General features: G+C 33.0%; 1 protein-coding gene across 1 annotated transcript in view; it reads right to left on the bottom strand.

Moving 5' to 3' along the window:
• The window catches only part of LOC139502149 (nucleolar complex protein 2 homolog), a 171548-nt gene that overhangs the window by 13717 nt on the left and 131108 nt on the right, over window positions 1–26723 (bottom strand). The window contains exon 13 of the mRNA XM_071291526.1: window positions 713–826. Within this exon, the coding sequence (XP_071147627.1) occupies window positions 713–826 (114 nt within the window). The remainder of the gene's footprint in view (window positions 1–712; window positions 827–26723) is intronic.

Below are 26723 nucleotides of genomic sequence, written 5' to 3' on the forward strand. Positions count from 1 at the left end.
TAGCTGACTATGCAGTATGGGCTTTGCTAATTGTTGAAGGCTGTACGGTGATCTATAGTTGTTAATGTCTGTGTCATTTTGGTCTCTTGTGGACAGTTGTCTCATTGGCAATCATACCACATCTTCTATTTTTATATTAGCTATACTTAGCGCAGACTAAGAGATATAAATAATAATGGATGTTAAAATATGCATGTACCTCTTACATAAATCCACATGTATCAGAACCTATTTGCAATTTATTAGAAAGTTTACTTAGCTTTATCTAACAGGGAGTAAAAAGGAACAGACACATAGTGCTTTATTATAAGATTTACTTAGCTTAGATTGTGTGTTTAACTTTGGTTTGTTAACATTTAGTTTGCAATGAAATTGTAGAATTCTCCTAAATATGTTTTTCATGTGTTGTAATAATCTGGTAGTTCTCATATGAAGATCAATTTAATTGCAGAGACACATCTTTATCTCATTAATATAATCAAAAGTATTTCTTATATTTTTGTATTTTGTTCATAATCCTCAATTAACAATACTACAAAATGTATGAGTACATAATTCTAGATCTGAGGCAAGATACAACTCAGAATGCATCAGGTTCTAGGATAGGATGATCTCTAGTGTCAAAAAATACTTTCATAAAGCCCGATAATTCAAATAAGTTATAATTCAATTCATTAATAAAAAATAATATTTTAAAACAATAATTTGTTACCTTAAAGGATTTCTCCACCAGCTGTGCTTTAGATAACTTCAAAATACAGGCAAAATTTAATGGTTTGAAACTGATACTTTTATGCTTCTTGTTGAAGTCTGTCAGCTCAAAAACCTGCAAATAAATATTTTTGATACATTGTTTATTTTTTTTAAACAGTCACATGTCAATGTTAACTATATGGTAAAGTATCACTATGAGTTATCTCCCTTACGAATGTATCACTGAGTCAAAACACGAGTAATCTCCTTTATAAATGTTGATTATACAGTAAAGTATCACTAAGTCAAAACTTAACGACTTATCTCCCTTATAAATGTGAATTATATGGCAAAGTATCATTAAGTCAAAACTCAATGAGTTATCTCCCTTATAAATGTTAATAATATGGTAAAGTATCACTTAGTCAAAACACAACGAGTTATCTCCCTTATAAATGTTAATCATATGGTAAAGTATCACTTAGTCAAAACACAAGTTATCTCCATTATACATGTTAATATCACAAAGTCAAAAACAATGAGTTATCTCCCTTGTATATGTTAATTATATGGTAAAGTATTACTAAGTCAAAACACGATTTATCTCCATTATAAATGTTGGTATCACAAAGTCAAAGAACAAGGAGTATTCTCCCTTATGAATTAAAGTGATGACAAATGACTCATCTCCCTTCTTTAACAAATGATTTGATAAGCATGAAAAATGAGAGCAAAATATTGAGTTATTTTTCTTCCTGGATAACAATTGAGCAAGTCCTAAAAGAGCAAAAGATGCAAGCAAAAAATGGTATGATCTCTTCTTTCTTTTTCACAAAGCAGCAATTTGTTTCAAACCCAGATTGTTTCCATTTATACTATTTCATTTTGTATTATTTCTACTAAATAATTTTGTATCATTTGTACTATACTATTTTGTATTACTTATAAATTTTTCATTTGTATTTTTTGTACTATAATTTAGTTTCAAATTAGTATGAATTCTTTTTATCAAATAATGGAAATGAGAATCAAGTAGGCAACCAATTTTACTTTAATATTTTTTGTCAGAGCTTTTATTTTTTGTAGTCCTATTAGGTTCCAAATGTTTAGAAATTAGCTATCTACTAGGTACAGTCAGTGTATAGAAATTAGACTCCAGAAGGTACCAAAGTACACAAAAGACAGATCCTTGAGAGTATCCGAAAGTAAAGACATTTTTTATTCAAGAACTTTAGAAACTTTGATTATGTGTGAAAAGGACATTCCTTAATAAAATGATGAAGACACAATTCACAGACAACCACTTATATTAATTAGCACAATGTGAAAATTGTCAATCATTGATGTTTTTTTTAATGCAAACCTTATTAAGTTATGATCAGTTGTAAATCTATATGTTATAATATAAATATATATATCTATATTATATTTAAACAAATACATTTGTCATGTATGCAAATTATATATAATTAATTAAGAGTGTTAATAAAAGTAGTTTAAAAAAATCAAATTTGCAACATTATTTGCCAAATATCAAAGGGAAATGCAATGTCATTTAGAAGATAACTGTATTGTATTTTAAGCTCTGACGGCATCAATTGGGGATTTGATGGTCGCAAATTAAGTTTACTGGCGACGCGTTAGCGGAGACAGTAAACGGGTATTTGCGACCATCAAATCCCCAATTGATACCGTCGGAGCTTAAAATACAATATTGGTATCTCTATTCTAATGAAACTGACAGAAAACAACGTTAAAACATGTATTTAAAATCTGTCATATGCCGTCTGCGCTTGCGCGTACGTCCCATAGCATCAATTGTCAATTGATGCCATGTAAATAAGTGACGTTATCCAATCAAAATGAACGTTACAAACATTGTTGCATTATAATTAAACATAGCAGCACAAAAGCACATAATGTCTGCTTAGTCTATCTTTCTCTCTTATCTAGCCTGAGCTGTTTGCATGATATTGTTTTTAAAATTGAACAAATATAAGAAGTTGCAAGATATCTTCAATGAAAAAATGAAAACATGCTATAAATTCATGCGTCCGAAACAAATAAATCAGGAACATTCAGTGCATAATATTTGAAAGCTACAGATGCCTTTAAGAACTGAAATAGTTGCAAGAGCTATATGATCAGAAAGGACCTGAAAAAAATTTCTAATCCCAATAAGACAGAAATGCAACAACACAGTAAAAATGCCACTAAAAAGTCATTACCATTCACCAATTCATCAATAAAGATAAATATATCAAATACACCACTTCATATTTGATCTCTAAGTTGTCCAGAATAGTGTTCTTTGTAGCAAACCACTCTCCATGGACTTTCTCATCAAATCAAAGATGGCTGTTTAGGTTATTGAACTTCTTACTACTTATGTTAATTTAAAGTCTACATTGTTACATAATGTTTAAGATTTACAATAATATGGGACATTTTATTCACAAAAATAACTATTAAACATCTCAAGGTAAATTAATATGGTAAAAAGATATGTTGTACCCTCCTGTGTTATAACTAGGTACAAAAGGACAACCTTGAAAACCAGGAATCCTCCTGCACAATCAAGTATAAAAGAGGCAACCTTAGGCATCAGGAACCCTCCTTAATAGATAGGTACAAAATACAACCTTGATTTATGTCATGTCTCACTTCAATAGTGACAAAGTCATTCATGAATAAACCCGTTAACATAATGTTAATGATGGCTCCTCTGATGATATTAATCAAAGTTTGATGTAAGTTTTACACAATGATTTACTGAATGATTTAATCAATCTACGGTATCACATATATGCACAAGCATGCAGAAAACTGTGCAGTATGGTGCAATCATTGAAAGTGTAGACAATCTATCAATACAGGGAAAGTCAAACAAAAGACACCTTTCCCAAGGTTATTTTCTTTTCAATTTTTATAGCTGTAGCATCTTTACAACCTTGCACAAGATGTTTGGAAAACCTCCAGAAAAAAGGTGAACGCCTTCTTCCCATTCCAATATTTTATCTACAAGTTATAGTAATTCTTTTGTAATGTATTGATATATTTATCTTTATTGATGAATTGGTGAATGGTAATGACTTTTTTGTGACTTAGCGTGAACGAAAGTGGCAATTTATTTAGAAGCAGATGTAGTTAAATTATTATTATATTTAAAACAAAAAGATATATTTTAAAGGAAACACAAGAGTTTAACCATTCAACAATGGAACTTTAACTTGCCAAAGTTTTGATAATGACAGTGCAATGTACAAAGTTTTGATAGTGTACGTAACCTGTCAAATTTTATAATCAATAAAATCTTGCGGGAGTATTTAAAATTTTGAGTTATCTTTCTTCTAGTCGCTATGCTAATGAATATGTGGATAGGTGGAATTTGGAAGATACATGTGCATCATGCATGCATGTGTTTTATTTTTTCATGCTTTTCCCACCACAATTTTGGGCGGGGGAGGAGGGAGCGGCCAGTGATTGCATTGTCCACCAGTGAAGCGTTTGAGTGTCTGAAAGTCAAACGAACGGTTTCACGATGATGACTTATCATGATGATGGCAAACATCAAAGGCTTTCAAGATTGAAATGTCCGGATGAAGGTAAAATTCCAGAAAAAAAGCATCTCAGACAAATCAAATGTACCCAGTATAGTGTGCATTTTAAACATTATAAACGCTGCACGAATATTGATGCTTGCAATGCAACTTTAAATAATACTTTAATCGATGTCTAGTCAATCAGCTGAACATAAGCTAGTATTACGAATGTTTCCTGGTTGGCTCAATGGTATGGGAATTGAAAAAAAAACATGTTCTTAAGACCAATGAAAATCTTACTGAATCTCTTGCTGTTTTGGGGAATTTCTTGTCTATGCCCACTGGATCTAAATGTGTTTGAGATACAGGGTAAATTTAAACTTGTCTTGAGATATTGCCAACGTCCACTCAAAGAACCACGAAATCACGTAGAAAGGATGTCCAAGTTCACCATGAAGAGTTTATAGCATAAAATTGTCTCAAGTATAGTGATCAATCTATCAACACGTGCAAAGACTGGTTCACAAAAACAGGGAAAAAGACATCAACACGTGTATACACAGGTTCACAAAAAACGAAAAAAGACACCAAAACGTACATACACAGGCACACAAAAAACAAACACGACATCCCCACGGTCATACACAGGTACACAAACAAACAAAAACTACATCCCCACCAAGGTTACGTAAACAGCTGTTACCAGACGAGGTTAACTATGATTTTGTCCACGGGATAGGCAGCCATTATCACAATTAATCATCATGTGTTTGTGATGAAGATGATACTGAATTTGTCATAGTGTCATTATCATTAAAACTTCTTTAAGTAAATGTACATACATCATATCTTATACAAGAATTGTTTATTCGTGGCTAATAATGACCGAACCATTATATTGTTACTAATAAATTATTCTGGAAGATAAAAAAAAATATCTTCTGTTAAGCTTATCCGAGATATTTCCGGCGTCCACCAATTATAGAACATGGTTTTGACCGTTGAGTGAAAAATTATTAATTGTGCAACGTCCAGCGGCAAATATATATTGCATGTTCATGAAAAGGCCGTTTAACATCAGATATCAGTTCATATATGTCATATATATTTTTTACAATTCATTATTGTTTAAAGTAAACATGTAAAGAAGTCAAGTTACCTGAGAACCATTAATATCAAGGTGTATAGTATATTAATTCAAGATTTTATGAAGGTGAAATTAAACAATCTCTGACGTCCTCACAAGTAACCTTTATTTAGACATGTTTGAAAAACGACACCATAAATACAGGTGCGCCAAAATATTGCCCCTTAAGCAAACAGTTAAAATGACCTAGTACAACTCTCATGACTCTCTGATTGGTTCATTCAACAAATTTACCGACTGAGAAGTAGGTGTTTTATCAATCAGAATATGGGTCAGTGTGCCAGACATCGAACTTGAATGACTTCAAGAAAATTTTTCCTTCGCTTTAATCTTTACCCCTGGAAGTTCCAAGGTCAAGTTTAAACAAAGGAAATAACAGATGAGAGATCAAGCAGAGAATTATATATATCATCACTCAACACATGACAAAAGATGAAAACATTGACAGGAAGTGTGCATTAATTCCCAACAAATGAATAAGATATCGCTACTAAAAGTTTCCATTCACAATACGACAATCCTGTGTTCAGACACAAAATACATTGAATGAAAAAAGATCATTGTTTAACAAACTAAAATTAAAAATACGTGGTTTATCGCATGTCAATTTAAAGAAAACTGATCTAATCCCCAGGAGAGACACCCGGGAGAGTTTTTATTCTGGGTTATCAAGTTAACCTTGCATCGGAACGTCATATTTAATATTGAAATTAATATTCCGTGGATTCTTAAACTCGCATCGACCTGTCACTACTGCGTTTCATCTGAGCTTTCGACCGGTTTACTACATTTCATCCGAGCGCCAGAATCTTAGAGAGACGAAACACGCGTCTAGCGTTCCAAACTATTATCTTTTAGTTTTCACTAGTTAATTGGGAAAAAAAAGATATGGTCTTTTCTATCAAATCTTTATCTTATTTTATAGGCGTATTTTATAAGTTGTGGTTGACAGAATTTGTAACAAACTTAAAATCAATTATATACTTAGTTTTGGGGTAGGTATTTTGGTACATAAAATCTCCTATATATCACATAAAACTGTATTGTTTTTTAGTTATGACTAACAGCCTACTTTTTTGTAAAATCATCCAAACAGTAAATAAAGCCGTGCATATTTACATACACAGAGTGATTGATAATAACCAACTATGAATGAACTATTCTCTGTGGATGAAGTCATAAGAGATGAGTGATTCATCGTCGAATTATTCTTCAAGTATATCGACCTGGAATTCAGTTCTGATAATACAGGTGTGAATATACATTATAAAGAAATAACTTTCGAAATAATCTAATAATGAATAAAAAAACGAAAAACGAAAAGGATAATCACGAGAAATGTAGGCAACTGAAACAGTCAAATGGAGAGAAATATCCGAGATTTAGTAAAGACACGAAAGTTGTTCTAAATGCAAAAATCAACTGATTTCAAATATTTATAAAAATATTGAGAAAAATCAGAAAAATTGCAAGACCCGTAAATAAACCACGAGTTCATACTAAAAAAAATAGTAAATGTTTTTTTTATAGTTTTTTTGTTGTTGTTTAGATTAGACCGTTAGTTCTCTCGTATGAATTGTTTAACATTGTTCATTTCGGAGATGTTAGAAGAAATATCTTTTTGTATTGGACCATAAAAAATTCAACATTGTTTACATTTGTTTTCCTGGTTTACAAAATAATCTGAATACACATTTCTTTTTTCATTTCAGAAAATTAATAGCAAACCGATTTCCACTTCGAATAATGAACATTTGATTACAATTGATTGTTGGTTGCTTAAGGGGGTAGACCTTGGTTCAGGGAGATAACTCTTTAAATCAGTTAAGCGTTTGTAAAAGTCAAGTTCATCAATGTAATTTAAGCATTCACCTGAAACAGATTGAAAATAATCTATGTAACCTAGAAGCTTAGAATATATTTTTGAAAATGGTTGACACAAACGTACTAATGATTTTAAGAGTTATTTCCCTTAACCTCCTTAACGTCCTGTGTGAACGTTTTTATTTATAAGCCAAGTATTACAATTTACCTATCAACAACTTATTATCATTGGACACTATCCATTATCTCTCAAAATTATCAGAAAAAACCAAATCGTCGCTTTTATATTTTTTTGTCAATTGACCATAGAAATGTTAGTCAAACCATTTTGCTTTACCTGAATACAGGCACATATAGGTGAAGAAATTTTGTTTTTAAAGATTTTATATTTCATAAACCATAACATTTTGTAAATAACACATCCGCACAAATTCAAACTCATATTAATGTACAGTACTACCGGAACAGAACAGAACAGAACATACTACTACCAGTCACCGTAAATGTTTTATAAGTACAGAGTAGTTCATTCGAGTAAAATGTTTATTATTTACTTCTTCTGAAACAACATCCGGGTTATTTGACTTAGATCCGGAAACACACAAAACGGTCACTGCATTCTACAAACAAAAATAGCGTGAATAAGGTCCAGTATGAAATCTGACCACAATGGGATTGTAGTTTTAATTATATCGATCATTGACGGATATACACGAAATACATGTATAACAAACGTGTTGATTTTAGTTTTGGCTGATAGTGAATTCGAATGTTCTTAGGAGCAATTACATTGTACATTTTGCATGTGTATAATAATGTTGGTTCGTTATGAACTTAAGAAACAAGTCGTGTAGAATATCTGAAATCTATGGATGAAAACTGAATTAATGTGGCATAATGTGTATATTAAGGATCGTATTTTGCAGCTTACACTAAATCCGTTCTGAGGTGACCTGATTGCACTTTGGGTTAAGGAAATGATTATTCTGAATGTCAGATGAACCAGCTTCAAAGAATAATTGATTGTACTCTTAAGTTAGTACTGTAAATGTCCCCTCTTTTAAAATTCAGAATCAATTATCTCGACACTGATATTAAAGTGTCGTTATCCCCAATATCTCTATACTGTTGTTGCCACGTTGTAATCCTTTGACCGAGTCGAGTTCGACACTTTTATCAATCTAAAAAAAAAAAAAATAAGACACAACCAACTATATATTTGAAGAGAGCTAATAAAAGCTAAAATAAAGTCTCGTCCGAGTGTATATATCTGTGTAAGAAAATGTGATCAACCTAATCAGACCCAGTTTTTGGTGGGGTTCGTGTTGTTTATTCTTTAGTTTTCTATGTTGTGTCATCTGTACTATTGTTTGTCTGTTTGTCTTTTTCATTTTTAGCCATGGTTTTGTCAGTTTATTTCGATTTATGAGTTTGACTGTCCCTCTGGTATCTTTCGTCCCTCCTTTTTAAGTTTAAAAGTACGGACATTTGAGATAATAATCGATTCTCACATTATTGGGAACCACCTTTTACGTTACCATTAACAAGCGTTGTTGATACCAATGGTTTACTATAGGGTTCAAACATCCGCCTATGTAGTCCTATGAAGACTAATTAAAATTAATGCAGGTGTATTGATATTTGTATGCACTTGTATCAGTCTAACTTGGAAAATAATTTCTAGATCATGTCCGGGTTACGTGACCTACGTCATGAAACACGAAAGTATGTTCCATATTTTCACGTCCTTTTAATGCCTTTCATGGAAAGACACGTTTAAAGATGTATACTATATGTAAATGATAATATACTTTACAATGGTTGCGATGGATTATAAATCAATTCGGTTTATTTGTTACTTTAGAAACTAGACATATTAAGATTGTAAACTTTAAAATATGTCGAGATTAAATAGAAATCATTGCACTACAGTGAACAGCACTATATTCAAGCAAAAGCTTTTTTTGGGGCCCGTTTTTTTTATTTATTAAGAAGCAAACATGTAATTCTCCATAAACATATATATTAATCATGGATAACTTATATTGAAAAAACAACAACAACACATTAAGACCGAAGTCTATATATTTCTGATACTATATAATAGAAATTTTCCAAAATATACCCTCTTTTAACATGTTAAAATATAGCCTTTCTACTAGTCCTATCACAATCTCCGATAGAAAGTGTCATTTGTCAGTGGACAGTTTGTATCCCAGAATTTTACCAACCAAACAAGTTACCTAGATATGGAAAAGATGTCAGGAATAGGAAATTCTATTAACAATGAGGTATAGGGGGCTTCTCAAAGATCGTCGGGCAACTATTAAAAAAAGGGTTGTTTTGATAAAAGTTGCACGATGATCTTTGAGATGCCCGATGGTCGATGCCCCTTCTCCCTTATATTTGATAGAGCTGTCGATTCCGGTGACTAGACGAATAGACTCAGATGGTGAAGATTTTGTAAAAATAAATATAAACATAACAAAAACTTATCAATGTTAAATATCTAAATGTGAATAATATTTTTGAAACCATACTGCCTTTCATGGAAAGACACGTTAAATCAAAAGTACATATATTTAAATTGTTTTTCATATTTGTGGAAACGGCATACTAATTATAGCTTTTTGTGTCTATTTTAAGATGAAATAAATGTCAACTGTCTGTTTTGTCATGTACGACAACATCTTCGGTCGACACGGTGATGTTCTTTCTACCGTGTGGTTATGTTCTCTAGCAATGTACATATATGTAAAAGAAACTATATATTTAATGGTTTATATTAGTCATATAGATGACTAGACCAAATTTAGATATCATTTGGCCGTTTAATATGGAACGCCGTAACTGCCTTATGTTAAAAACTTACATTATACGATGGTACTTTGACATTATATGATGGTACTTTAACATTATACGATGGTACTTTGACATTATACGATGGTACTTTGACATTATACGATGATACTTTGACATTATATGATGGTACTTTGACATTATACGATGGTACTTTGACATTATACGATGGTACTTTGACATTATATGATGGTACTTTGACATTATACGATGGTACTTTGCCATTATATGATGGTACTTTGACATTATATGATGGTACTTTGTCATTTTGTAAAGAAAAAAAGGAATCATGCGAAATTAGAAAAAAAACAAAATGGAGGAATCACTCATATTGAGTGTACTGAAGAAGGTTGATTTGAAGCATGTGTTTGTACATTTTGAAAGAGAAAAGATACCACCAAACATTGTGGGTATGCTTTCGAGACATGAATTAGAAGCTCTATGAGTTTCAAATACAGCAGACATGATTAAGCTTCGAATTGAGTGTATTACATTTTAGGCTATCAAACCACAGAAACTTTAAGGAAGTTCGGGACCTACTAAATTTGACATAGACAAATCTACACTTGAAAATTTACTTGATGATTGATTTTTGATCTCGGATGTTGCAAAGCTTTTACTTGTATCTGAACGTACAATATATCGAAGAATGGCACAGTTTGATCTGAGTATACGTACATTTTCAGAACTTAAAGATGATGACCTTGATGTTGTATTGGGAGAAACTATTCAAGAGTTTCCTCTGTGTGGTGAAAATATGCATGAAAACTTTGGAATAAATGACTATTTTTAAGTGTTTTGGAATTATTACAAGAAATTAAATTTTTTGATAAATTAACACAAGTTGATCTTTAAAATTTCAGCATCTTATGTTTAGGAGATAACTGTATTGTATTTTAAGCTCCGACAGCATCAATTGGGGATTTGATGGTCGCAAATTAAGTTTACTGGCGACGCGTTAACGGAGACAGTAAACGGGTATTTGCGACCATCAAATCCCAAATTGATGCCGTCGGAGCTTAAAATACAATATTGTTATCTCCATTCTAATGAAACTGACAGAAAACAACGTTAAAACATGCATTTAAAATCTGTCATATACCGTCTGCGCTTGCGCGTACGTCCCATAGCATCAATTGCGTGTGTTGGCTAGGATGCACTTTGTCAAAACCTTGCTATGAACATTATGAACATTTCTTTAGCATTTGATTTTATTGTTAAAGATATTTTCCACAAGATCGCTAACATAGATTGTTTTGACCTCGATTATGACTGACAAAATCAGAGTACGGATTCACTCTATGTACACACTCGTGCTCATTTATGAACATGAAAACATACAAATACATGTACAACACTGTGTTCAGTCTTCTACGATGACAGCACCCATATTACAAAGTGAACTACACCATTGTACACAAAGTCTCATACATTATTTCATGGTTCATATCAATCAACTCAAAAGTTGTTTGTTTGCGTTTCCATTCAACGAAATCATCCCCTGCCACTATCTATGATGGAAGAAATGTGTCAAAGTTACAAAAATTATTTTACACCATATGTGTAAAAGTCAAATATCTGAAGCCTAGGTAAAAAGATATAAACAAGCTTGAGACGTCAAGTTAACACTAACACGGTTATTTGACCTGACGGTCACGACACACATTCTGGTAATACACTCATGTGCCATACATCTAAAGTCTAGGGCAAAAGACAAACAAGGTGTGTCCTGGACAAGCGTCACTGAAAAGAAAGAGAGAGACTAAAACAACATGTCTCTCTTCATCAAATAAAAGACATAATGGAAGTCAAGTTCATTGGGGCAATTGTTTGAGGTTAGGATAAGTGCTGATATAAACTTACCCCACCTTTGCTTGTGATCTAAAAGCATACTCAAACATTCAAGTAATCTCTTTATTCAAGTAACTTTTTAACAACTTCAACTAAAGCTAATTAATACAAACAATCAAATATAAAATTGAGAATGGAAATGGGGAATGTGCCAAAGAGACAACAACCCGACCATAGAAAAAAACAACAGCAGAAGGTAACCAACAGGTCTTTAATGTAGCGAAAAATTCCCGCACCCGGAGGCGTCCTTCAGCTGGCCCCTAAACATATATATACTAGTTCAGTGATAATGAACGCCATACTAATTTCCAAATTGTACACAAGAAACTAAAATTAAAATAATACAAGACTAACAAAGGCCAGAGGCTCCTGACTTGGGACAGGCGCAAAAATGCGGCGGGGTTAAACATGTTTGTGAGATCTCAACCCTCCCCCTATACCTCTAGCCAATGTAGAAAAGTAAACGCATAACAATACGCACATTAAAATTCAGTTCAAGAGAAGTCCGAGTCTGATGTCAGAAGATGTAACCAAAGAAAATAAACAAAATGACAATAATACATAAATAACAACAGACTACTAGCAGTTAACTGACATGCCAGCTGCAGACTTCAATTAAACTGACTGAAAGATTATGATTTCATCATATGAACATCAGGCACAATCCTTCCCGTTAGGGGTTTAGTATCATACCATCATAACATATATGAGAAGAACATAACCCGTGTCATGCCAACAACTGGTTTTTGAATAAATGTGTTTAGTTCCGATGCAAAGACCCTATTTATAAGTGAATCAATATTAACGCCAAAATATGCAATCTTTAATGACCTGACAACAGTATCGTAACTATATCCCTTCTTAATAAGTCTATTCAACGGTTTTGTTAGTTTTTGAGGTGAATACTGACACCTTTGTGCTTTATAAAGAATATTTCCATAAACAAATGGATGTGAAATACCTGAACGTATAAGAATTCTGCATGTTCAGCTATTTTTACGAATGATGTCCGTATACCGATGATAAAATTTAGTAAATGTTTTGACTAGTTTGTGATATCGAAAACCCTGGTGTAATAATTTTCAGTAATACATAAATTTCTCTCGTTAAAATCTAAAACATTGTTACATACACGAGCGAATCGTACACGTTGAGATATCTAAACACCGTAAGATGGTGACAAGGGAACGTCACCATCTAAAAATGGATAATTAACGATAGGAAATGAAAAATCATCTCTTTTATCATAAATTTTAGTATTCAGCTTTCCGTTAGTGATATAGATATCAAGATCGAGGAAAGGGCAGTGGTCATTGTTAGTATTAGCTTTATTTAATGTAAGTTATATACATTTGTAGTCTATGTACAAATAATGTGCTCCCCAACAAATATGGGCACCTCCATGAGGGGACTCTATATGTGCCTGTACCAAGTCAGGAGCCTGTAATTCAGTGGTTGTCGTTTGTTTATGTGTTACATATTTGTTTTTCGTTCATTTTTTTATATAAATAAGGCCGTTAGTTTTCTCGTTTGAATCGTTTTACGTTGTCATTTCGGGGCCTTTTCTGGCTGACTGTGCGATATGGGCTTTCCTCATTGTTGAAGGCCGTACGATGACCTATGATTGTTAATTTCTGTGTCATTCTGGTCTCTTGTGGACAGTTGTCTCATTGGCAATCATACCACATCTTCTTTTTTATATTTTCACAAACCCTCAATTTGTGTTCATAATGCTATGAGGTAACATCACTGACCTGATGACATTCAACTGGGTTCAGCAAACTAATTCTGAATAGTGTTAAATAGATGCATTTGTTGACCCTATAAAGCATGTAGGCTCTTTCTATAAAATGTTAAGTCTATTTATGACCATTGAACTCTGGTCTTGAAATTCAATGAGTTCTTCTTCTTTTCATGGAAAACTTGTATATCAATTTTGATGTTTATCTTGTGTAAAAGAGGGACGAAAGATACCAGTGGGGCAGTCAAACTCATAAATCGAAACTAAACTGACAACGCCTGGCTAAAACTGAAAGAAGACAAAAAGACGAACAATTATAGAACACATGACACAACATAGAAAACTAAAGAAAAGCAACACGAACCTAACCAAAAACTAGGGGTGATATCAGGTGCCCCGGAAGGGTTAGCAGATCCTGCTCCACACGTGGCACCCGTCATGTTGCTCATGTTAAAACAAATCCGGTAAATAGTCTAATTCAGTAGGTCACATTCAAGAAAGGGAAGGGGATTGTAATTACGACGTAAGGAACATATCGGATATCATTTATGAAACGGTTATTCCATAACGGTCAACCAACTCGTGATGGCGTCCGTAAAATTTACGGAGGAATGATTTCAACTTAACCACTTGGAAATCTTGGTTTAATAGCTTCCTTTTAAGATATGACCCCTATACTGTCTCCAACATTGATACCGAAAAACAAAAGACTATATCCTATTCACATATTTGTTGTGAGGGGATAATAATTTCCCATCTCAAATTTTGGTGATAACAACTCATCCAAAGTTTAGGTAGGAGTAAACTCATTTTAATTTGAAGAAGCTCTGTAAAGAAATGAAATAGCTATCCAGGCGACACAAATACTTAACAAATTGATGAAAAGGGCATGACTCCAAGATAGATATTAGGTTTACTTCAAAATAGCAGGGTATGTAGATCTCGATTTTCTTAACAAAGAAAAAAGGGCAATAATTCTCAGGTGGGTCATCAGATTAACTTCAAAATTGTAGGGTGGTTTACTCTTATTGTCCTGATCATTTCTACTCTATGTCAGATTTTTCGATATATTGGCCAAAAACAACAATTTGCCCCGATGTTCCATGTGCAGTAACAGCAGCCATGTTTTTTTAATCAAAACAAAGGTGCTATTGTTGTAGTACACATTCAATAAAACATTCCTGCAAAGTTTCAAACCATTTGATCCATTGGTTACAAAACGGACGGCAGACTCCAAGTGATGGTAATAGCTCACATGGCCAGGTGAGCTATAAAAGCATTACATTGATAGGCTGTTATTTCTTAAAAGTAAGCACAATAACATTTGTGTGTATTAAAATTGTATCTGACTACAACATGTGTGTGTATTAAAAATATGTCTGACTAGAACATGCAATGTACTAGATTTTAGCGAGAGAAATTTATGTCCTACTGAAAAATTATTACACCAGGGTTTTCGATATCACAAACTAGTCAAAACATTTACTAAATTTTATCATCGGTATAAGGAAATAATTCGTAAATATAACTCAACATGCAGACATGTCGGGATTTATAAGTACCCGGCCACGTCCACTTGTATTTTTGTCCATCTGATGAGTTTAGCCTTTTTCAACTGATTTTTATAGTTGACTTCGTTCTTATGTTGTACTGTTATACCACTGTCCCAGGTTAGGGGGAGGGTTAGAATCCCGTTAACAGGTTTAACACCGCCAGATTATTTGTGTATGTGCCTATCCCTAGTCAGGAGCCTGTAATTCAGTGGTTGTCGTTTGTTTATGTGTTACATATATGTTTTTCGTCTTCTTTTTTTTATATAAATAAGGCCGTTAGTTTTCTCGTTTGAATTGTTTTACAATGTCTTATCGGGGCCTTTTATAGCTGACTATGCAGTATGGGCTTTGCTCATTGTTGAAGGCCGTACGGTGACCTATAGTTGTTAATGTCTGTGTCATTTTGGTCTGTTGTGGACAGTTGTCTCATTGGCAATCATACCACATCTTCTTTTTTATATCTTATACGTTCATGTATTTCACATCCAATCTTTTATGGTAATATTCTTTACAAAGCACAAAAATGTCAGTATTCACCTCAAAAGCTTACAAAACCTTTAAACAGATTTCTTAAGAAGGGATATAGTTACGATACTGTTGTCAGGTCATTAAAGATTGCATAGTTTGGCATTAATATTGATTCACTTATAGGGTCTTTGCATCGGAACTAAACACATTTATTTAAAAAATAGTTGTTGGCATGACACGGGTTATGTTCTCATATATTTTATGATATTATGATACTAAACCCCTAACGGGAGGGATTGTGCCTGATATTCATATGATGAAGACATTATATTTCAATCAGTTTAATTGAGGTCTGGAGCTGGTATGTCAGTTAACTGCTAATAGTCTGTTGTTATTTATGTATTATTGTCATTTTATTTATTTTCTTTTGTTACATCTTCTGACATCGGACTCGGACTTCTCTTGAACTGAATTTTAATGTGCGTATTGTTGTATGCGTTTACTTTTCTACATTGGCTAGAGGTATAGGGGGAGGGTTGATATATAATAAACATGGTTTACCCCGCCGCAATTTTGCGCCTGTCGCAAGTCAGGAGCCTCTGGCCTTTGTTAGTCTTGTATGACTTTTAATTTTAGTTTCTTGTGTACAAATCGGAGTTTAGTATGACGTCAATTATCACTGTACTAGTATACATATTTTAAGGGGCCAGCTGAGGACGCCTACGGTTTCTCGCTACATTGAATACCCATTGGTGGCCTTCGGCTGTTGTCTGCTCTATGGTCGGGTTGTTGTCGCTTTGACACATTCCCCATTTCCTTTCTCAATTTTAATTGATAACAAATATTTCTGACTAGAAGTTAGAACATTCAATTGATAACAAATATTTCTGACTAGAAGTTAGAACATTCAATTGATAACAAATTCTTACTAAATCATTCAATTGATAACAAATTCTTACTAAATCATTCAATTGATAACAAATTCTTACTAAATCATTCAATTGATAACAAAGGTTTGACTAGGGAATAAAAATTGTCACGAATATGTTACCAGGGTGAATAAGTAGAAACATATAAAATTAAACAGTTTTGCAATGAGTAAATGCTACTCCAAACCCCAATATTATTCTATGTATTTCCACTTAAAGGGAAAATGTACATTACTAAAGAATATAGTCCAATAACTTTGGAAAGATATCAATCTGTTTAATCTGCTTCTAATTGCTCTCATCTGTTGCTGCATGAAGATCAAGGGAAACCCCATTCTACTTTCTGTTCTAGTGACCTTTGTCATTGACCAACGAAATTGCAGTTTCCATGATTTGGGAAAAGGATAAAACCAGAGACGTCCAAAAAGATCATTAACACATATTACTAGATCTTCATGCAACCACAGATAGGAGCAATTAGAAGACCTAGTTTTAACTAGATTGGAAAGACATGTTCATTTAGCTTAAAATGCCACAGAAACAGTAATACTAAATCATGGTCTGAAAATATAAAAATAAAAAACTGAAGAACATGTCCATGGGACTCGGATGACCCCGCCTGGAATCAAATCCATCCAATTTCTATGATCATCTCAAAGTGAAACCATGCTTTTCTCCCCCATTTCTGTGAACGTCATATAGTCGTCGGCCAAGTTCAACATTAAATTTGATTTCGAAATGTAGTAGGTAGAACAGAATTTGATTTCGAACTGCCATTTTTTTTACATCATTAAGGGCCATAACTCTTAGAACAGTAATTGACTCACTGTCCAAATTCGAATTCTGCCTGCGAGTTGTGGTTCTTAGCATTGTGTATGAGTTTCATAAAATTTGGATGAGGTAAACTTAAATATCATCCATTCTTTGTGACTTTTGTAAAATAATTAAAATGTTTTTCAATATATTATGATTTATGTTGCTTTTAATAATAAACATTACCAAATGATATAAAAATGTAAGATAAAAATTGCAGAAGACACCCGAGCTACTCGAAATTGACAAAGCAAAGTATAATGTTAAAGTACCATCATATAATGTCAAAGTACCATCGTATAATGTCAAAGTACCATCATATAATGTCAAAGTACCATCGTATAATGTCAAAGTACCATCATATAATGTCAAAGTACCATCGTATAATGTCAAAGTACCATCATATAATGTCAAAGTACCATCATATAATGTCAAAGTACCATCGTATAATGTCAAAGTACCATCATATAATGTCAAAGTACCATCATATAATGTCATAGTACCATCGTATAATGTCAAAGTACCATCATATAATGTCAAAGTACCATCGTATAATGTCAAAGTACCATCGTATAATGTCAAAGTACCATCATATAATGAAAGTTTTTAACATAAGGCAGTTACGGCGTTCCATAGTTTAAGGTTAAATCCGAGGTTAAAACGTTCCTTTGTACTTTAAATGGTCACTTGCTATCTAGTGGGAATTTATCGTGCGTGGTATGACTACATTCTAATAAATGTGAAATTCGAAAGAAAAATAAACGAGTCTAAATTGAAAACAAAAATAATCTTTTTTCTCGATATCCAAAATTTAAAATATTACCGTTTACAAAAATGTTGTTGAAGAAAATAATACCAAATGCGTTTGTTAAAGAAATTAGCTATTAATAACATAAAGTTTCAAATATTTCAACAATCATATTTTTGACGTCAACGCACAAACTATATATACGTCAATAAAATTATGTTTTCGTTTTGAATGTCTTTAAAATAAAATTGAGAATGGAAATGGGGAATATTTTTTAAAGAGATAACAACCCGACAAAAGAGCAAAACACATTCAGAAACAGTCATATTGTATCAAAACTTTGTGTTGAACATTCAAAAGCATCAACAACTTGATCCAGTGACAAAAAGTTCTCAGAGCTTAAAGTATTCAAAGATCTATAGGAATTTAGCCAAAGATTCAAAGACTTTTAAAAGTAGACACAAGCGAGTATATAGTTTGTATCGACCATAGGGTTCAGAGAAAACTAGAAAGAAATTACATAGGCTGTATTTTTTTCAAAAACAGAATAATCTTTTGATTAATACACGTATCGGATGCAATCTATAACTTATTCAAAAAATTTGTGTAAACAAACACGACAGCTTGTGCTTTACAATGAATGTGGTGACACCTTGGAACACCTACGCAATCTACATACATTTTATATCGCTAACAATATCAATATTTTATACCATCAATATTTAATGACTTTTTCAAAGTACTTTTAACATGTCGGCCAGCAATTAAGTAAATTACCTACTCAGGAAAAAAAATGTATTAAAAGTTCATACGTATCTAGTTTTTTCTAATAAAATAGCTGAAATTAAAGTCCGTCAGTTTAGTTATAAAAACTTTAACAAAAAGGCTGTGTGAGGAAAAAAGTTAAAGCTATAAAATTGAGAATGGAAATGGGGAATGTGTCAAAGAGACAACAACCTGACCAAATAAAAAAACAACAACAGAGGGTCACCAACAGGTCTTCAATGTAGCGAGAAATTCCCGCACCCGGAGGCGTCCTTCAGCTGGCCCCTAAACAAATATATACTAGTCCATGCAGTGATGATGAACGCCATACTAATTTCCAAATTGTACACAAGAAACTAAAATTAAAAGCTATACCAAGGTTAACAGAAACATTTTTTGCTGACCAAAAACACTAGGAACAGTGTTATAGGAAGGAACAAAACAAAATGAATTTTATTATAATAAATAAAAAGATCGAGTACATGTCCGTGAGACTCCAATAAAAAACCCAAGAATTATTCATTTATTTCTTGTGTTTCGCTGGTAGATTTTCTTTTTCATTAGTTATATATAAATGTTGATCTTCAGATACAATTGCGTTAGAATGAATAATTTCTTTAAAAATATGATGGTCTTCATTCATGCCTTGTTTATTTGTGTATTTAATAAAAGTAGTGGAGACTTGATTTATAGTTTAATGGTTTAGCTGTCAAACGGTATAGTTCATAAACAGGAACATGTCTTTGTTTATTTGTATATTAGGAGAGACTTGTTTTTTTTTACTTCTCCCTTCTTTTTCGATTTAAATTTACGGTCTGTATAAAAATAAAAAAATAAGATGTGGTATGATTGCCAATGAGCCAACAGGCCACAAGATCCCAAAGTGACACAGAAATTAACAACTATAGGTCACCGTACGGCTTTCAACAATGTGCAGGTCAAAGCAATTTTTCTATGAATACCATTTAAGACCTTTGTAGTTTGAAGTTGGATGGAATTATATGATTTCAATTAAGTACAGTTGTGATGTGTTGTTGTTAATATATGTTGCTGGGTTTTGGTTTAATGTTTACTGATCCCGGAAGTAAGTTATCATGCGTAAAAAAAACCCGCTTAAAAATTCATACTTACACGTACATATTGATTGATTGGGATTTAACGCCACTTTCAACAACATTGTGCTGTTTTGTGGTTGGCAGTTTGTTTTAGTGGAGGAGGCCGTCCGGAGTGCCCGGAGAAAACCACCGACCTTCATTTTACGTAAAAAGAAGTATTATAATACATAGAACTACTAACAGTATTCGCATAACCAATTAAAAGGACATTTATAAAATAAAAAAAGAAGATGTGGTATGATTGCCAATGAGACAACTCTACACAAGAGACCAAAATAACATAGAAATATTAACAACTATAATGCACCGTACAACCTTCAACAATGAGCAAAGCCCATACTGCATAGTAATTATCTTCAATTAAATGTACAAATATTGTTATATTAAAATTGACACGTACCTCTGGTTAAACATTCATGCTGATGTTAGACTACTTAACAACTTATCATTGGAAAAGCCATCTATGGCCCATTGAGGATGACACTTCAGAATTATTTTTGTATCGTGTATTTATAAAATATAAAATGGTGGGAACAGAGGCACGCTTTTTATGAAGCTATAACTTGATCACTGTAGACAAGATATATGAGCCATATCGACTATCATATACTCAGTATCTGAATGGAACAATAAGTCACAGACATGGGACATTTACCAAATATTTTCATTCATGAAGAAATACATATTCGGGACAAAATGCCAACATCTGCATGTCATAACGTCACATGATCTGACGTAAAAATCCCGCCTTCATCATGATCACCAGATGTCGCCACTTTATGTCAGCCATAGAACGTTGGCCTTTGATCAAACTTTTATTATTACTTCTTACCACATACAATACAACATCTTGTCTAACATATACCACGCATTTTACAAATAATGTAAAATATCCTTAAGATTTTATGTTAATGCTATATTATATACAAATATTTCTGTTTTTGTTGTTGTTGTTTTAAGTTGGGAGGAAGTGTTTGATTGTTAGTCGACTTGCTGGTTTTTGTAATATTCATTTCTCAAGTTTTGTGTCCCTCCCCCGATTGTTCGTTTTTTTGTTTGTATTTAGGTATTTTATTTGAGGGGATTAATATTTCCGTGAACGGAATAGTATGTTTGAGGATGAATTTTCAAGGATTTGACCATTATTTTTTGTTGTCATTATTCAAATGAACAATATACAGACTTAACTAATAATGTTATTTCTACGCTTCTTACTTAGACAGTTAACTTTTTTCAATTATATTTGGAAGGGTGACTTATTTTAATACTATTTGGAAGGATGCATTTTTCTTCTCCCTTATACCTGACTGCTCGTACTTGACAACCCCGAACACTTGGTTGAAAATACGAACTTGCGGACAGGCAATCGGCGAATAATGGGATACAAAATTTGTAAGGGTTTCGCGGAACCCAGTGTCTCGCCTACTTTTGCTGTTAATCACACACTCATCAAAAAGGATGAAAAAAAATCAATAAAATTATTCCTCTCGATACTATCATTTGATTGTCAGAAGCTTCTGTCAACGTTTGGTAAAAATCCAGGCTATTCTAAAAATCTTAAAAATGTTTTAAATACTTTAACTGCAGACTGTATGTAATGTTAACTGGAAGAAAAACTAAGTCCATTTATAAGTAAAATACGGGGAAAATGGAATTTTATTTTTACAAAACTTACTTCTGGATACTATCTTCTGATCATAAACAAGCTTCTGGCCAAGTTTCTTACAATTCTAGGATAGTTTAAGAAAGTTATTAAAATTTTAAAAACTTTAACCACAGAGTGAATGTAATGTTTCCTGGCAGAAAAAAACTAAGTCCATTTATAAGTAAAATACGGAAAAAATGGAATTTTATTTTTACAAAATTTATTTCTGGATACTATCTCCTGATCATATAAACAAGCTTCTGGCCAAGTTTTGTACATTTCCAGGATAGTTTAAGAAAGTTATTAAAATTTCAAAAACTTTAACCACAGAGTGAATATTTGTGGACGCCGCCGACGACGACGCCGACGCCGACGGAATGTAGGATCGCTATGTCTCGCTTTTTCGACTAAAGTCGAAGGCTCGACAAAAAGTTGGATGGGATTCCCATATATTTATAGATAATCGCGAATATTTTACGAAATTTTCCTTTAATCTTTCCTTTCTCAACGGAGTCAAGAGATATGAAAAATTATCGCTAGAAACAAATGCAGCACGTACCCGTTGTCAATGAATTATCAACGTTGTTAAATTAGGTAAAATAGCAATAAACAGATTATCATTGGTCACCACAACTCGATTGCTTTTCTCACTTTCGCCGTTCCGGCTCAAGCGAGAAAATCAATCTCGTTGAGACATCTATAAAAATAAAAATAAAAAATATGTTTTATAATTGCCAATGTGACAGCTCTCCACCAGAGACCAAATTATATAGAGATTAACAACTATGGGTCACCTTAGAATGAGACTTTTCTTTCATAAAATGCCACGTAAAATGGTCTCTTTGTATGTGCCTTCTGGTGCTGTCTCATTGAGTGTTTTCCGAATTTAATTCTATACTAGTAATATCGATAAAAATGAACAACTACATATCACCATATTGAACCATCTAATAAACTCATAAACCTACTTACAATAGTATTAAACTTTGTTTATATTACTCTGTCTCGACAAACAATGATACGCCCTAGTTAAGCCTCAAGAAAACGCGATATAACCCATCACCGTTACAACGTATTGGTGGGGTGGTAATAGTGGATGCAAAGATGTGGGTACCCCGGTTACCTAGCTTTGCCATGCCGTTAGGTCACCCAACCCACTTATAATAAAAGTACGTAGATATAGTACGAATGTCATTGAGACAAATATCCACCAAAGTTCAAATGAATTGGATGTAAACAATTATAAGCCACCGTACGCCCCTCAACAATGAGAATGATATAAACAATTATAAGCCACCGTACACTCCTCAACAATGAGAATATCTCAGGCTGTATATATTGTCGGCTACAAAAGGCCCAGACCGATTTATTTATACTAGTAACTGATTGAGTGAAAACTGTTTTACACTGCATCAGCATATAATTTATTAACGAAGCATGCAATATCAAAAGAAGATTTGTATATAAAAAAGAAGATGTGGTATGATTGCCAATGAGACAACTATCCACAAAAGACCAAAATGACAGACATTAACAACTATAGGTCACCGTATGGCCTTCAACAATGAGCAAAGCCCATACCGCATAGTCAGCTATAATAAGCCCCGATAAGACAATGTAAAACAATTCAAACGAGAAAACTAACGGCCTACTGTATGTAAAAAAATGAACGAAAATTGTATGATTGCCAATGACACCTATAGTTGACCAATCGGCTCTCAACAATGATCAAAGCCCATACAAGTTCTCCTTTACTACCACATAAAATGAGGGTGTGTTTAACGGAGCACTCTGAAATGGTCATATATACAAGGATTGTATTATTGCAAAGTGCATCAGAACTCCTCGACAAAACATACCGACAAAGCATGAACTGTCCGTGTATTCATTATAACGTGAAACATTCCGGGCGGAATAATAAAGATTAATCTGATGGTGCACGCCAACGCTAATATTGTTTGTTTTTTTATTTTATTAATTACATGAATACTTTTTTTCCCGGATACTATAGATTGTATGCCTTAGCAAATAAATTGCAGCGCATTGTTTACATTGGCATTTATTCCACTTCAAAGTGCAGAACTACTTTTATTATTTTATATTATCAACTAATATGTATAGAAACAGTTACCAATGAAAAAAATAACAAAAACAAAAAACAAAAATAAAAATAAAATGCAAAACAAATTATACTGTTTTGACCATGGCCTTTTAAAATAAGGTTCAAAGACATAAAACATAGTATATATAGCCTTTATTTCCTGTCGCAATAACTAAAGTTGCTTCTATTCTTTAATTGTGCTTAATTATTTATTTTCAATAAAATCTTACAATGAAATTATCAGGAAGCTGAGGCAATAAAAACGCGCCAGTCCGCAGAACGTTCACCTATAAACATTGATTGGTTTCCGTATAAGGGTTGGAGACCTATGTGTAATATTTCCCGCCAATTACAACAGATAGGACATCTAGACTGGTCGGTCGATTTTAAAATGATGCAGATTGTGCACATATAAGTTTTCTATTGAATTATTGGAAAAATATAACTTGATGTTGTGACCAATCTAAACCTATGGTTTATCAAACCATAATCCTATCATTGATCTCAGATTCAATACTTGTTTCTCTATTGACACAACTGAGTAGTATATCTAAACGTGTTGCAGATGGAATAAACAGCTGCGCATGAGCGCATGATACGTCCGTCGTCTTGTGTGGAAGTTTTATACAATAATCATAAATAGTTTCTGAGAAAGTTTTAAGCAATTACCATATATTGTTTTTGAGATGCGGCGGGACATGTGAACCCCCCTCTTTTTGTTTTACAAAAAACTAAATATCACTAAAATAAATTTTTGAATCAAAACCAAAAAGTATACAGATCTTAAGATTAATATAACAAAGAAGTGTGTAAAGTCCAAGAAAACTAACCATTGACCAATGAACCATAAAAATGAGGTCACGGTCAGTTGCACCATGCCAGTCAGGCATGTACAGCTAACCTAACAATTCTTTCATACAACAAATGTAGTTGACCTATTGCTTTTAGTTTCAGAATAACAGACCAAAACACAAAAACTTAACACTGAGCAATGAAACGTGAAAATGAGGTCAAGGTCAAATAAAAACTGCAGGACCGACATATAGATCATTGGATATATCCGTACACCAAATATAGTTGCCCTATTGAATAAAGTATTAGAACAAAAGACCAAAACCTAAAAACTTAACTTTGACCACTGAACCATGAAAATGAGGTCAAGGTCAGATGACACCTGCCATCTAGCGAGTACACATTACAATCATTCCATACAGCAAATATAGTATACCTATTGCATACAGTATACTCAAAACAGACTAAAACACAAAAACTTTACTATAACCACTGAACCATGAAAATGAGGTCAAGGTCAAATGACACCTGCCAGTTGGACATGTGCACCTTACAGTGCTTCCATACACCGAATATACTAGACCTATTGCTTATAGTATTTGTGATATGGACTTGACCACCAAAACTTAACCTTGTTCACTGATCCATGAAATGAGGTCAAGGTCAAGGTCAAGTGAAAACTGTCTGACGGGCATGAGGACCTTGCAAGGTACGCACATTTAAAATAATGTTATCTTATTACTTATAATAAGAGAGAATTTTTTTTTTTTCAAGTAGTCACTCAAACATGAAAATGAGGTCAAGGACTTCGTTACATGAGGCAATTTTGACGGGCGTATAAAAAGCTATAGTTTTGTATCAGTCAAAGTGTTCAATCGGAAATTTAATTGAATTAATATCCAAATATGGAATGGTTAGTGATTATTTTTAATGTTCTTAATAAAGAAATCCCACAATGACCAAAACCCGCTAGAAGGTGAAGTTATTATTATCCAGTCGACGTAACCCAGTCTGTTAGCAATGGCTGCATTCCACAGATTGTTTCTACAGCTTTTATTTATAATTATTCAGAGATAAGACTATCTAAATTTAACAGGCGTGCATATACATTCTTCCACGAACGCAGAATTCTAATCGTTACTCATAAATTGTTAAGTGCACAAAAATGCTGTTACTGGATTTTCTTTAGAAATCTGAGTTTTAAGAATACATCGTTAATAAACAAATGACATAGTTTTCACATTGTTTCTTACAAAAGCTTGTGTTTATAAAAAAGTGGTGTCTCAGTTGACATTTCACAGCAATCCAAATTCTATAGATTGATTGATTACTGTTTGCTTTACGTTCGAAATCCATAGACAAATTGGTCATAAACGATGGAAAAATCCATAGACAAATTGGTCATAAACGATGGAAATATCCATAGACAAATTGGTCATAAACGATGGAAAAATCCATAAACAAATTGGTCATAAACGATGGAAAAATCCATAGACAAATTGGTCATAAACGATGGGAAAATCCATAGACAAATTGGTCATAAACGATGGAAAAACACACCAAGTCAAACTAAAGGGCGAACGAACGCGTGCACATGCCATGAACAGAAAGCGATAGTTTACTGACAACACTACAGAATGCAAATGAGTGTGTTATGCTACACTTGACTTTTATAGTTCATATTCAGACGAGACAAAAAAAATGTGTGCAATATGAACATATATGAATATAATAACAAACAGACCAAAATGGACGACATTCTATAAACGTATTCCATTGCAAAAGCATTCAATCTAAAAACAAAGTAAAATAAATAAAATACAACTTTACTAAACTCAGACAATGAGCAGACCAAGGATTTTTGACATAATTGATGTAGGACCATGTTTCTCATAACTCCTCAGCCTTTATTTATCTCCTTAAAAACGATGTTAAATCTTCATCATGATATTTTTGGCCGGACAAATAGCAAAATACCGTAAAAAAGATATTTTTCCGGCTTTGCAAAAGGGCTGTTTAGAGATAGCTGTAAGAGGTTTATGCATTTATCATACATGAATCTCGATGATTACGCCTCGAAGACACTCGTCTATAAAAAGATCTGTAAACCCTACAAATTCGAAAATATGTGCAATAA

The sequence above is a fragment of the Mytilus edulis genome, chromosome 13 (assembly GCF_963676685.1).
Source record: "Mytilus edulis chromosome 13, xbMytEdul2.2, whole genome shotgun sequence".
NCBI lineage: Eukaryota > Metazoa > Mollusca > Bivalvia > Mytilida > Mytilidae > Mytilus > Mytilus edulis.